The sequence below is a fragment of the Lepisosteus platostomus genome, chromosome 22, assembly GCF_059453375.1.
Source record: "Lepisosteus platostomus isolate fLepPlt1 chromosome 22, fLepPlt1.hap1, whole genome shotgun sequence".
In the NCBI taxonomy this organism is placed as follows: Eukaryota; Metazoa; Chordata; class Actinopteri; order Semionotiformes; family Lepisosteidae; genus Lepisosteus; species Lepisosteus platostomus.
The window spans coordinates 15,919,676-15,931,653 of NC_142632.1; the positions used below are offsets into that span (position 1 = coordinate 15,919,676).

At 39.8% G+C, this 11,978-nt stretch overlaps 2 protein-coding genes across 10 annotated transcripts in view; both read right to left on the reverse strand.

Moving 5' to 3' along the window:
• The window catches only part of gtf2ird1 (GTF2I repeat domain containing 1), a 29,663-nt gene extending 27,952 nt beyond the window's left edge, over positions 1-1,711 (reverse strand). Inside the window, exon 1 of the mRNA XM_088615706.1 lies at positions 1,401-1,711. The gene's annotated coding sequence lies outside the window, so the exon portion shown is untranslated. The remainder of the gene's footprint in view (positions 1-1,400) is intronic.
• Positions 1,712-4,753: 3,042 nt separating this feature from the next.
• clip2 (CAP-GLY domain containing linker protein 2) overlaps positions 4,754-11,978 on the reverse strand; it is a 99,920-nt gene continuing 92,695 nt past the window's right edge. For 8 of the 9 annotated variants that reach the window (XM_088615686.1, XM_088615689.1, XM_088615688.1 and 5 more), the window contains 7 exons: positions 11,611-11,668; positions 10,673-10,756; positions 10,111-10,267; positions 8,753-8,912; positions 8,203-8,391; positions 7,870-7,932; positions 4,754-7,134 (listed from right to left, as the gene is read on the reverse strand). In XM_088615686.1, the coding sequence (XP_088471812.1) occupies positions 7,123-7,134; positions 7,870-7,932; positions 8,203-8,391; positions 8,753-8,912; positions 10,111-10,267; positions 10,673-10,756; positions 11,611-11,668 (723 nt within the window). In that variant the 3' untranslated portion in view covers positions 4,754-7,122. The remainder of the gene's footprint in view (positions 7,135-7,869; positions 7,933-8,202; positions 8,392-8,752; positions 8,913-10,110; positions 10,268-10,672; positions 10,757-11,610; positions 11,669-11,978) is intronic. The other variant, XM_088615692.1, reaches the window with a different exon arrangement.

Sequence of the window (11,978 nt, forward strand, 5' to 3'; positions counted from 1 at the left end):
GGTATTACACCAGAATTTCTCTCTCTTGCAGAAACTCCATATAGAACCTACATGCTAAACAAGTATTTGTTGACAAATATAGTACCTATTTGTAACAAACAGCATTTCCCCAGCGATGTTTTCACTGACCCTAAGACACATCTTAAAAGTGGAAACAGTCATAATGAACACATAGTAATTATTCTGGAGAATCCATGAATTTATATCCCCACCACCCACAAGATAGTAACTATCTAAACTGAACCTGAAACAAAGTTACATTTTGACCAGCTCCTTGTTGATTTAACAAGGAACATTCACATGCAATGAATCCACACACAAGTGCACAGTTCTTTCACAACTTCCAGCGGATATGGACTTTACTCAGCCAGAAATCAGTAGCTTTTTTTTAACGGCATGCCTTTTAATTTGCACAAAAATGTACACCGCTAAGAAACAAAGCCAGATCTCAAAGCAGATTAAAAAAACTTTGAGACTATAAAGAAAATACTGAAATAGAGTATTATAATTATTTGACAGCTCCATGCAATGTATTTGTTAGGCAAAACAATTGCAGTTTGCACTGCTTACTAAAACCTTCCTTGGTTTGCTGGGATTTAATGAAATCCTTCTCTAAATGTATTTAGATGTACAGTAGTTCATAACGTCTTTTCATTCATAATCTGCTATCTTAAAATATTTTCAGCGCTATTTGAAATCAGTGTATATTCCAGGTTTTTAATTTCTAGAGTGTAAACATACCCATCTAGCAGTAGTGCAAGATCATAATGGAAGCAGTACTGTTACCAATGAAGTAATTTATTACTCAACTACGAGACGAGCAATAGTTAAAACGAACAAATTTACAGCGACAATCATGGCACAACCAAGAGAAATCTTAATTCTGAGCTCCTCATCCGTAACACTTCCCAGAAACGCTGTCAGAGATGTTATTTCATTCAGCACAGGACGAGTCGTGCAGGTTTCGCACGCGAAATGGAAAAGTGCAGGTTTAATCTGGACCGCCGCGAATGTCACTTTCTTACAAAACAATGACCAGAAGTAGCCAGCCCACCACCTCCTCCCTTCCCTCAACTGAAATAGCGCTGTCATCGGGGTCAAGATAAGAAATGTGAACCTCGCACATTAGTTTACGGACACAGCGGCAAATGACAAACATTACTGTCAAAAACGCTAAAGGAAAATGAACCTGGACTCGCAATTTGTCGTTGCTTTCGCCGAAGACGACCTGCCTGTAAGAAACAATGCTACATAATCGACCCCGCACCTCCCCCTCCCCCAGAATTATAATCTGTAATTTCACAATTTGTATACCCTTCAGAAAAGTCACGTGCTCGCCCGATTTATTTTTTTATGCTTCTTTCATTCATTAAAAAGCGAGAGATGCGTCCGGCGCTTACCGAAAAGACCGTTTTAATTTCCCTGGGCTGTCAATCCCGAAACACACAGCCGTCTTCTCCTTTTTAATCCAATTGAAACAGATAGATTTTCAACCTCTTCTATATACCAGCGATGTGTTCCCGAAACGCGATAATCCGAAGCATTCTTGGTTTTCGGCAATCTGATAAATCCCGATTGGTGGATTATTATTCTTATGCCCCTTTTCTTTCTCTTTTCTTTAACGGAGGAGCGTGTCCCCTTTCCCCTCTTTGTTCTGTAATCCAGTAAAATTGAAACTCATTCGCCTCTGCTAATCCCAACCCAACTCAACAACAGCATCTATTGGCTGTAATTTACATATAGGATTAAGGAACCCCTGCAAAACCGTGGGGGAAACAAACTGGACGTGAAGTGGGAATTTTTGCCATATGAACAAAAAAAAATCTCCCTATTTAGAAAACCAGTTCCACCTAAAATTATTAATTGCAAGAGGCGAGTCCTGAACGCAAAAACCCAACACAGCTCAGTTTGTGGTCTGTTTTCATTTTGATACGAGGGGCGATTTGACTGCATTTTTGTGAACTAGATTTCTATGCCCAGATTACAGATTATCACTTTAAGAGCGTGTGTGTGCAGTTAATATTAACATACAATTTTAATATTGGAGGTCATACAATTGTACAACGGTGACATACTGCGTGACCTGAAGGCATGTTTTTCAATCCTGTTTGAATTGTTTTCCCACGGTGATTTTTAAAATAAACTTCAGTGGAAGAAAAAAGTGAAAGCGAAACTTTATTTGTTTAATTGTGCCAGTATATAATTCGTAGAACATTAGTGAAATATCGATACATTGATTAACTCGAGGGGTTCCGTATGTGCTTAAGTAATTGAATAAAATTATTCTGTATTTAACAAAAAATGTTTATTTGCTAGGATTGACACGCTCCAGTTACAACATGTGATCTTCGCTTTGGCTGTGGTCTCTTTATCTCTTTGGAGTCTGAGCTATAATCTGCGGCCAACTGGAATTTTGCCCCGAGTTCCACTGAGCCATGCCCTGGGTACACTGTTTGTTCAAACTTGCCCAAAATCAGGTTCCAAATATTTCCACATGGTATTACAGAAAAAGAATTATCTGGCTTTTCAATTACGCTACAGCCGTGAATAAAGTTATCCCAATTATGCGTGCAATCAGATTTCAAACTGCATTCCTTGTGCTGTTTGTAGCTGTTTATCTTAGGTAACTATATGCCAGAAGCAACCGATACATACTTTGTATGACGGCAGGAGTTTCATCTGCAGCATTAGATTTGCAGTACCTCTAAGGCGTAGGAAGAGCTGTGTCTTTTAACGATCCCAAATGAATATGTAAACTGCATTAAAAGCAGCAAAAGACGCAATTTGGGTTTGAATATATTTTTGCTAACGCGTATAACAACGAAAAATATATTATCGATATAGACGATTATCATCCATCAATTGCCAATTTAAATTTTAAATATAGACAAACTGAGCGATTTACAGTTAAATGGTTGGTCTCTTCATGTGGTTGTATGAAACGAGCAAGGAAGGAAATTTGCATATGTTGAAGTTCCGCGAATCCGAGTCTTGTGCAATCCAAATTTTATGAACTGCGGATATGTTACAGAAAGTGCACTGTAACAACCATACAGCACCCCAAGAACCTCCGCTTCTACAATATGACTTAACAGGCTAGTTTCTGAATAAAGCTTTAGATTCTAAACACTTTAAGGTTTTTGCAAAGCACTTGATATAAATTCTAGTCTTTTTACTGTATATCTTTGAATTGTGAGTGCAGTGCAGCTGTTAATGCATATTATACAAACTGAACAATAATTCACATGGCTCTCACTGGTGTAGTCTTTAACTGATTCCATCCTGATTTGGTTTAAGTGGTCAAATGATCAATGGCGTTTTAATAGAAACATTGGAGCTAGAGGGCATTAATCAAACAATGTGTCCTCCTCAGCTGTTAATAATAATCTCTAGCGATCAGTTCAGGTGGAGAAAAAAGAGCTTGCTTCAGCTGGTTGACATACTGTAAGGAAGGCCATTTTGTAGAAGCCCTTAACATTCACCCAGGACAGAGATGTTAAAACCCTTACTCTTTTGAAAAATGCCATGAACAACAAGTCAGGACCTCATTTAACATCTTATTCTAAGGACGGCCTCCACAGCCCAGTGCCTCTGGACACCACATAGGGACATAATTTGGAAATTGTGGTCCAGTAGGAAGACATCACCTCCTGCTTGTCCCCCAACATGACCTGGAGCAGCAGTCTGGGTTTCACTGAAGGACTACCATCCCAAGCAAGTATGTGGTAGCTAACTCACAAATTCACCTTTGTTTACTAATTTACCTTTGTGTATAGAAGTATAGATTCTAATTAAATTTGATATTTTTAAAAAATTACAGAAAAGCAACAATATAAACAAGCAACAATAAGTCTTTTGTCTGTAACATTTGTGATATAAAAAGCTGGATATATATGTTTTTTATTGCCCAGAAAATTAGGTAAAACATTAAGGTGTAATTCATTGCACTTGTGTATACAGTAAACAAATAAACTGAGCTGAAATACTAAAAGCTCTAAGATCCTTATATTATTCCAGTTAACTGGAGACCCCTCATCTCTTATCCCACTTATAAAACAGAATGTTTTATTCCTACCCCTCACCATAGATAAAATCATATTTTTAAATTGGAAGTGCACAAAAACATTATTGATCTGTGGCTCAGTTTAAACAGGTTGCTTCCCTTGGAAAAACATTTGCCTAAGAAACAGAGCTGATTATTTCCAGCGTGAAGGAAACTATTTTTTACAGTACTTACTTTCACTTAGAGGGTGTGGATCCTTTCCTCCCTACATTCTAAATATGCCATTGATGTTACAGGTAGTGGTTTAGGATTTTTATTCACTTTTTTTTTTAGAAAATATATAGTATACCACTTTTATGTTATCTCTTTTATGCATATAAAAACAAAAAGAAAATTAACCTTAATCATGGATGGCCAATATACTGTAGATTTTACAGTCATTTTTCACAATTTCTTAACAATTACCTCTTCTCTGAAACTACATAGCTACATTACAAATAATAAGCTTATAACAGCATCCTTATTTCTAAGAATAAAGGTTACTGGATCAGTATTTTTGACTGTACATATTGTTTGCTTTAGTGAAAGCCTTTGAGATATAGAGCCTACAATCAGCAAGTGACAATCAGGAATCATGGGAATGAAGTTAAAAATGTGCATCTGGTGAGCTGGGAAACTAAGAGGTGCACAACATCGCCTCACTCATTCACACATAAATCATACTGAAACAAAAAACAATAACCTTGCACATAAAACACAGCAGCTTTTTTATTGTCCATTACTTTTAACATTTAATAGCTGAGGAGTCTTAGGATTTGTGGAGATACAGTACCATAGGAAATGACAGGATTTACATCTGCGATCTTGAACTGGTTGACTTCAGAGTTACAGATACGTTAAATTCCAGACTAGGGATACCCCTGCTCTCTGACTGTTGTCATTTTGCCTTGGTTTTAGGTTTTCCCTTTTGGTTTCAAGTTTAAGACATCTTTTCCTTTTCCTTCACAGATTCATCAAGATGTTACATATTTGATTGTTATCAAATCAATGACAGATGAATTTCTTGCATCTTGGTTCTGGAGAATTTAATTCAACGCTTCTGGAGCTCATTAGCCCATAATGAATTCTGGAAGGTACTAGAAGCTGCATGTAAGAACATGTCATCACAGGACCTCATGAGAGAATAGTGTTGCTATGTGAAAGACAGAATGGGAGCTGTACAAAATGTTAATGGTAAGCTTTCGTAACACAAGATTCCAATTATCATAAAAAGATGATAAACCAAAGTCTTTTAAGCTCGTTGTCTTCTGCATCCAGCTGCTAGTAACTTTTCCTGGTTTTCTTTCAACTGTGAGGTGCATTTAAAACTGAGAACAGGAGGCACTTCTTTACTCAACAGGTTGTGGGAGTATGGAACAAGCTACCCAGCCATGTGGTACAAGCTGACACCTTGGCTTCTTTCAAGAAATTGCTGGACGAGATCCCTGGATCAGTTAGCTACTAACTACCAAACAGGCTCGTTAGGCAGAATGGCCTGCTGTTGTTTGGAACTGTTCTTATGTTTCTGCAGTCTTTGTATTCTCTGGAGCAAAAATAAATTAAGCGAGTTGCATCTTTTGGGTTTTTATTTGGACTGGCGTCATTTCACCAAATAGTTGGGTGAGGGGTACACATAGGACCCCCTTCTGTTCCTGTTGAATGGGGGAGGAGGTGGGCATCAGAATTTGGGTTCCTCCTGGCACTTCTGTTCCCGTGTTTCCTTTATGCCCCACCTGACCAAATGGCAATCCTGGCCCAAAATAAGCCCACTAGACTGTTATGTTACAAGAGTTTTACTTGCCATTCAGGAGGTAATCCTATTCCCTCACAACATGTTTATGGCAGCCTGCCTCCTGAAAGGAATGATGCTCACTTGTACTGTATGTACTGTAATGCCCACTTTTGTATAGAACATCCCCGAATGTAGAAAGATAGACATATAAGCATAGACTCTGTTGAAATTCTGGTGCCATACTATTAGATGAGATTATGACTTGGCTACCTGGTTACCCTTCACATTAAGACATTTACCCATTAATTAAGGTTCAGAACTAAAGGATTTTCAATTAATACTGACATTTTAAATTAAAAGGCATCCTTCCTATGACAGTTTCTAAGATTACAAAATTGCAGTGGTTTGCCAGTGTCAAGTCGAGCACAGAGTTTTGCAGAGTTCAGTGGAGTTCAGTTGAGAATGGTTAGTTATTAGAATAAACTGTTCATCTCCACTGCTGAATTCAGTTCAGGCTGGATAAAGCATTATGCACAGGTCCATAACAGTAACATTTCAACTCTTATAAAACAGAGTCTCAGACAAATCTAGTACCTCAAAAATAATTCACATGTAGATACAGAACCAACTGGAAAAGATGTTAGGCCTCATAGCTCCTGTAGACAAAGTAAAGGTTTGCAGGTTGTTCTAAATCTGCATGTGTCAATCTCATGCCCATGTAGATAAGATTAAGAAGAGTACACTTGAAAAGTGCTTCACTATTGCAAGAAATAAATAAAATACAAGTGTGAGTTAAAATCTTGATTAAACTGATTCCATCCCAATGATGAGGTTGCCCCAGTGATTGGTGATACACACACACCCGCACGTATCAATTTACACCTCTTGGAGAGGGAAGGGATAGCTCTTCCAGTCGTTGGTGTCAATTGTGAGACAAACAAGGATCCAGCTTTCTGACTCAGTACTAATGCCATTAGAGCTCATCTGAATTTCCAGGCTTCTCAGTCGGAAATCTGAAAACTATGGTGGGGGAGAACTGTACCCTTAAAAAGTCTGATCCATCACAGTTTTCAGGAATATCAGGGTGGATGTGAGATTTCACACTATTTAGTTTGGTCTGTGGAATCAAAAAGGTGATCACTTATTTCTTAATACTAAACCACAGACCCAGGAGTTTGGTAAAACTGGAAATAGAAAATGCCTTAAAGCAACTTCAGGAGGCCAGTGAGTCAGAAGAGCAATTCTCCACTGTCCCAGTGTGAGGCTAGTCTCTCTGAAGATGCCTTTGGAGACTCGAGTTTGAAGACATGTGACTTGATTTCTCTTCCTGTCACCTTCTCTTCCTTTATCAGTGCTTTTCCTGGAAATCAAACATATTGAATGGTTTATAGATAATTCAGTCAAATGAATTCAGAAAGATACCACATACAATAAGTTAGTTGTTAGCTATTTTCCCAGAAGCCAATTAACCTATTTGTTTGTCTTTGAAATGTGGAAGGAAACCAGTGAACCCAAAGGAAACACACCAAAATGGGGAGAACATACAAACCCCACGCAGAAAGTGCAGAAATGAACCCGGTGCCCCAGTGCTGTGAGGCAGCAATGTTAACCACTGCATCACTGTGCCACCTCTGATGAGATTAAGTCCCCAGACTGTAGGTACCGCCCCTCAGGAGGAGCTGGACACTGTTGCTGGGGAAAGGGCAGTCTGGTCTGCTCTGCTCAGCCTGTGACCACCATGACCCTCATCAGCAGTGAGCAGTTGCTAAATAGTAATACAGTACATCTACATAAAATATCCACAGATTTTAAATCAGCATAAATTAAAATAATAATAAAAACACAGTACAATATATCTAGTATTCAAGAACAGAAAATGCTGCCTGAAGATTTGACTACAAGTTGGATAGCCTTCCATGTGACTTTTCTCTGACTAGTGGCAAGTATTCCACTTGATAATATGAACACTCACATGCTCAATAGCATGTAACACTGCATGTAGTGAATATTTTCCAAGCTGAATCATTTTAAGAGAGAGCCCATGTGGAAGAGGACTGGAGTGTTCGCCTCCAAACCCTGGTAATGCCTTACTCACCTCCTGAATAAAGGGCTTGTCCTGTTGGTGAATCCCATTGGCAGAATTTGAGCTGCCCAAAGCCTGGAAGACATGCACAGCTTTAGGCATGAGGGAGGACTCAGTCCCCAACCCAGGAGTTCTGGCTACTGACACTGGCATCTCCTGTATCCCCAGAATATGAACCCCCTAGGGTTGTGAGAATATGCCAGTCATGGCTATATATATTATAGATATGATAGATTAGATTCCCGGGTCAATAACTATTCTCTCCCATAGAGGCTAGATGGGCTGAATGGCCTCCTCTCATTTCTAGCCTTCCTATAAACAAGACGAGTAGCCTTCCCAGGTTACCTGGGTCTTGTCCGGACGAGTCCGCATGGCCTCCACCAGCTTGTCCACCTGCTGGTTGTGCTCCAGCGCGTTTCGCAGAGCGTCCTCTGTGCTGAGCAGCCTCTGCTGCAGACGGCTCAGCTCCGTGTCCGTGGCCGAGGGGTCAATCATGGAGTACCGGCGGTGGTCAGGAGAAGACTTCTCCCGATCCTGAGCAAGGTTTTAAATACGTACTGTAAATGTCTCCAGACATCTATTGACAAATTTGTAAAACGGCCAATAAAAAAGAAGAGCAATCTTCCACAATTCTGATCACTCAGGTTCAGCGTTCAGGTTGAGCACAATCTTAAAGCACAATAAGGTATATCAAAGCAGCTTGTATGGTGGGTAATTACTTCCTTTCCAGTGTTCCCCGTAAAGACACTGCCGTTGGCTACTGACAGTTATCATTCGCAACATGTCAGTCAATAATGAAGACCTGTGTTCTGCCTAAGGAACAGGGATAATGAACATCCTAGTGCTCCACCACTAAATATTTAGTGATCCCAACTTTGCAGTCCCCCAGCCTCACCAGCAGCAGTAGTTTTTCTCTCAGGCCCTTGATGTCTTCTTGCAGCTTCTGCTCCTTCAGTCTCCACTCCGCCTTGTGCACTTCACGGCCCAGGTCCCTGTCCAGGCCAGGGGAGTGCCGCGGAGACTCCAGGAGCAGCACCCTCAGCTCGTTCAGGCTTCTGGGAATGAGACACAGGCAGACGGATCATCCCTGTGAGTCTAAGAATGGTTACCGATCCATACTGTCGCTCTCAAAGATGCAGGCTGCATTTGATCCTGGGACAACATTCAGCTGGCTCGTCAAATGCTAGACGTTACGACGGTCTTGATCATCGATGGAAATAAACTTATAACTTTATATTTAGCAAAGCTGGAAAATGAATCAATAAGGTCCTGTTACTGAAAGCCTCACTGATAAAAGAGACTTGGTACAACACTCCTACACCTGTCTGAGAGAGATGTGTGGGTGTTCTGCTGATGGCTTCCTCTCACAATGTAGATTATGGAACACTATCTCTTAATAAATGCATTATTGCTAAAAGGAATTCAATCTTTTCCTTGATTACCTTTAATGCAACCTAGCTTGATCACTGCTCAGATAATTTTGGGTGACCAAAGAGTGACCTCCTGACCGACATCAGCGACTGACACAGGCTAGTTCTACAATATGGTCCTCAGACTGTAGAATACTTCCCACAATCCAAATGGAAGCTTTTAAGATACTGTATGTGCATATAATTCATTATATTTAGTTTAAATTGCTTTGCAATCAGCAACCTAGAATTGTCCTTTCCTTCTCCAAAATGAAAACATGCTGAACCAAGCGAGTATCGATTAAGACGAAGATTGACATTTTAGTCTAAGCTTTAATCAGACTAAGTGTCCTAATTACCTTAACTGCTTTTAAACAAAGTGGAGGGAATCTGGCAGGCAGGATGTTCAATAATGCCTGAAAGTTACAATGCAAAGAGGTGATTCAAGGTTGCTGGAATGAACGTGGCACAGCTTGCTAAACAACCAAGATGAATTCTGCAGACACAGCCTAATCTGTCACAGAATGATCCAGGCTTAAACGTCTCCTCAGATACAAAGTCTGCAAGGGAACGTGGGAAAACAAAGAAGAATACATCTCAGCCAAGGAAAATAAGAATGAAAGGCAAGTGATACTTGGGATTTAATGGATTTACTCTGTTAAAAAAAAACCTGACGTGGCAGGTAATATGTTTCAATTACTTTCCTTTATTTCAAGTAGGGTTCCAATAACCAGGTAAGGGTTTTGGACCTCAACGCAAGAGTTACACAGAAATCACACCCCAGAAGCACAGAAAAGGTTGAAACCTCAGGAAGGAAAACAAAACTGAGGAAGGAAAAACTCACCTTTCCTTCCTCAGCAGCTCCTGGCTAATGAGGACCAGTTGTCCAGAGGCATCATGGGATTTCCTGGTAATAGCCTCCAGGTCTTTTTCTATCCGCTGTTTGTCCCGGAGAAGGTTGTCCACCTTCTTTTCCCCAGATCGACACTTGCTCTCCAGGCCTGTGGGAGAACAACAGAGCTTGATTGAGAACAGAGTTTTATAAAGTTGGCCATTTTCTAGAACACACATATGGGGCAAAGAATGGCTCTGTTTATTAAATTATAAATCATCAAATTCTGATATACTGTACACTCAAAGGACCAGCGTGTGCGCCCTACAATATAGAGCACTCACTTCACAGTCACTAATACTGAGGAATCCACTGGCCTCAATACATTCTGTATTTATCTTCCTGATCTACTTTTGAGTTAGTTACCATTTAAAAACCGTGTTCCATATTGCTGCTGTACATCCTATCGTGTTGTGTGTGGTGTGTGGTCAGTTTCTAGTTTTGTCCCTGCTGAGATTGGAATCAGATGGAATAGCAGAATACAAGGTACTGCAGGACAGACAGAAGAAATTACCAGCTACTTGGGATTTGAGAGCGTCGACCTGGGATGTGAGAGAGGACACTTCCTTTTCCCTTTTTGTGAGCTTCTCCAGGGCTTCTGTGGGAAGAAGACAAACATGACAGGGCTTCATTTTTAGTGGAGTACATAGTGCTCTGTCCAGACTGCATTATGCTATGTTATTTAAATTGGTGCCACAGGAAGTTTAACTGTGGCAAAGCAAAACAAGATTTTAGTTTTAAAATAACTGATCCTGAGAGATTACAGGGCCTAGGATAGATTAAAACTAATACATCACTGGGGCCTGAAGGTATTTTCCAAGTTGTCATTAAGGAAATGAGGGATGTTGTTCATAAACCTTTAAGTGGGATATTTCTGCTATGACTAAGGAAATGATTCAATCACAGACAAGAGGATTCCAGATATAAGACCAATTCATAAAATGGGGCACACTACAAGATCTGGAAACTAACATGCAATCAATTTTACTTCTGTCGCTGGTAAAGCAAAACTAGAAAAATATTAATCAAATGATGGCATTTTAAGGGACAGCCAACATGGTTTTAGAAAAGGAATTTCTTTTTTACCCTTTTGAATTTTTCGATCAAACAATAAAGAGCTTCTGATATGATATATTAAGAGTTCTAAAAGATTTTGATGAGATATCTCATAAAAGGTTCATTCACAAATTAAAGGTAATTTGGTCTAAGTATATACAATCCTAAGAGGTATAGATAAGGCTTAGAGTCCTGAGAGATATTTCTTCTGGATTTCGTTCCACTTGAGCTCCTGATTACATCATTTAACCAATTATTAGTTTCCTCCTGAAGAACGCTGCCTGAAGATAAACCCCTCAGGCTGTTCAGGTCTGCTGCTGGCCTAGCTCCTCGATTCGCTGGCAAACCACGGCCTTTTGGCGATTCTCATAAATTCAACAGATTTGATTACTTTACCTTCCAAGTTCTGTTTCAATTTAATCTTCTCTTCTGAGATGTCATTGTTTTCTATCATCTAAAAGGAAACAGTAGGTTTGTTGAGAAGCTTTTCATTGCTGGTGTCCCCTTAAACATTAGACACCCCTTCTCTGTCCTTAAGTTTAATTGTCATTTGTCCTTTTTTAATTACAGACCCCCCTCACCCCCCCCACAGCTCTCATGCAAGCCGGACATCCAAAGCTATTCACCCCTCCTATTCGAAAATGAATTTAACTCTCATAAAGCACATTTCTACATCATTGGAAATAACTGAATATAACACAATATTGTCAATTTTATGTAAAGTCCTCCTTTTGGTCAGACTGATAGACAGATACTTGCAGGTT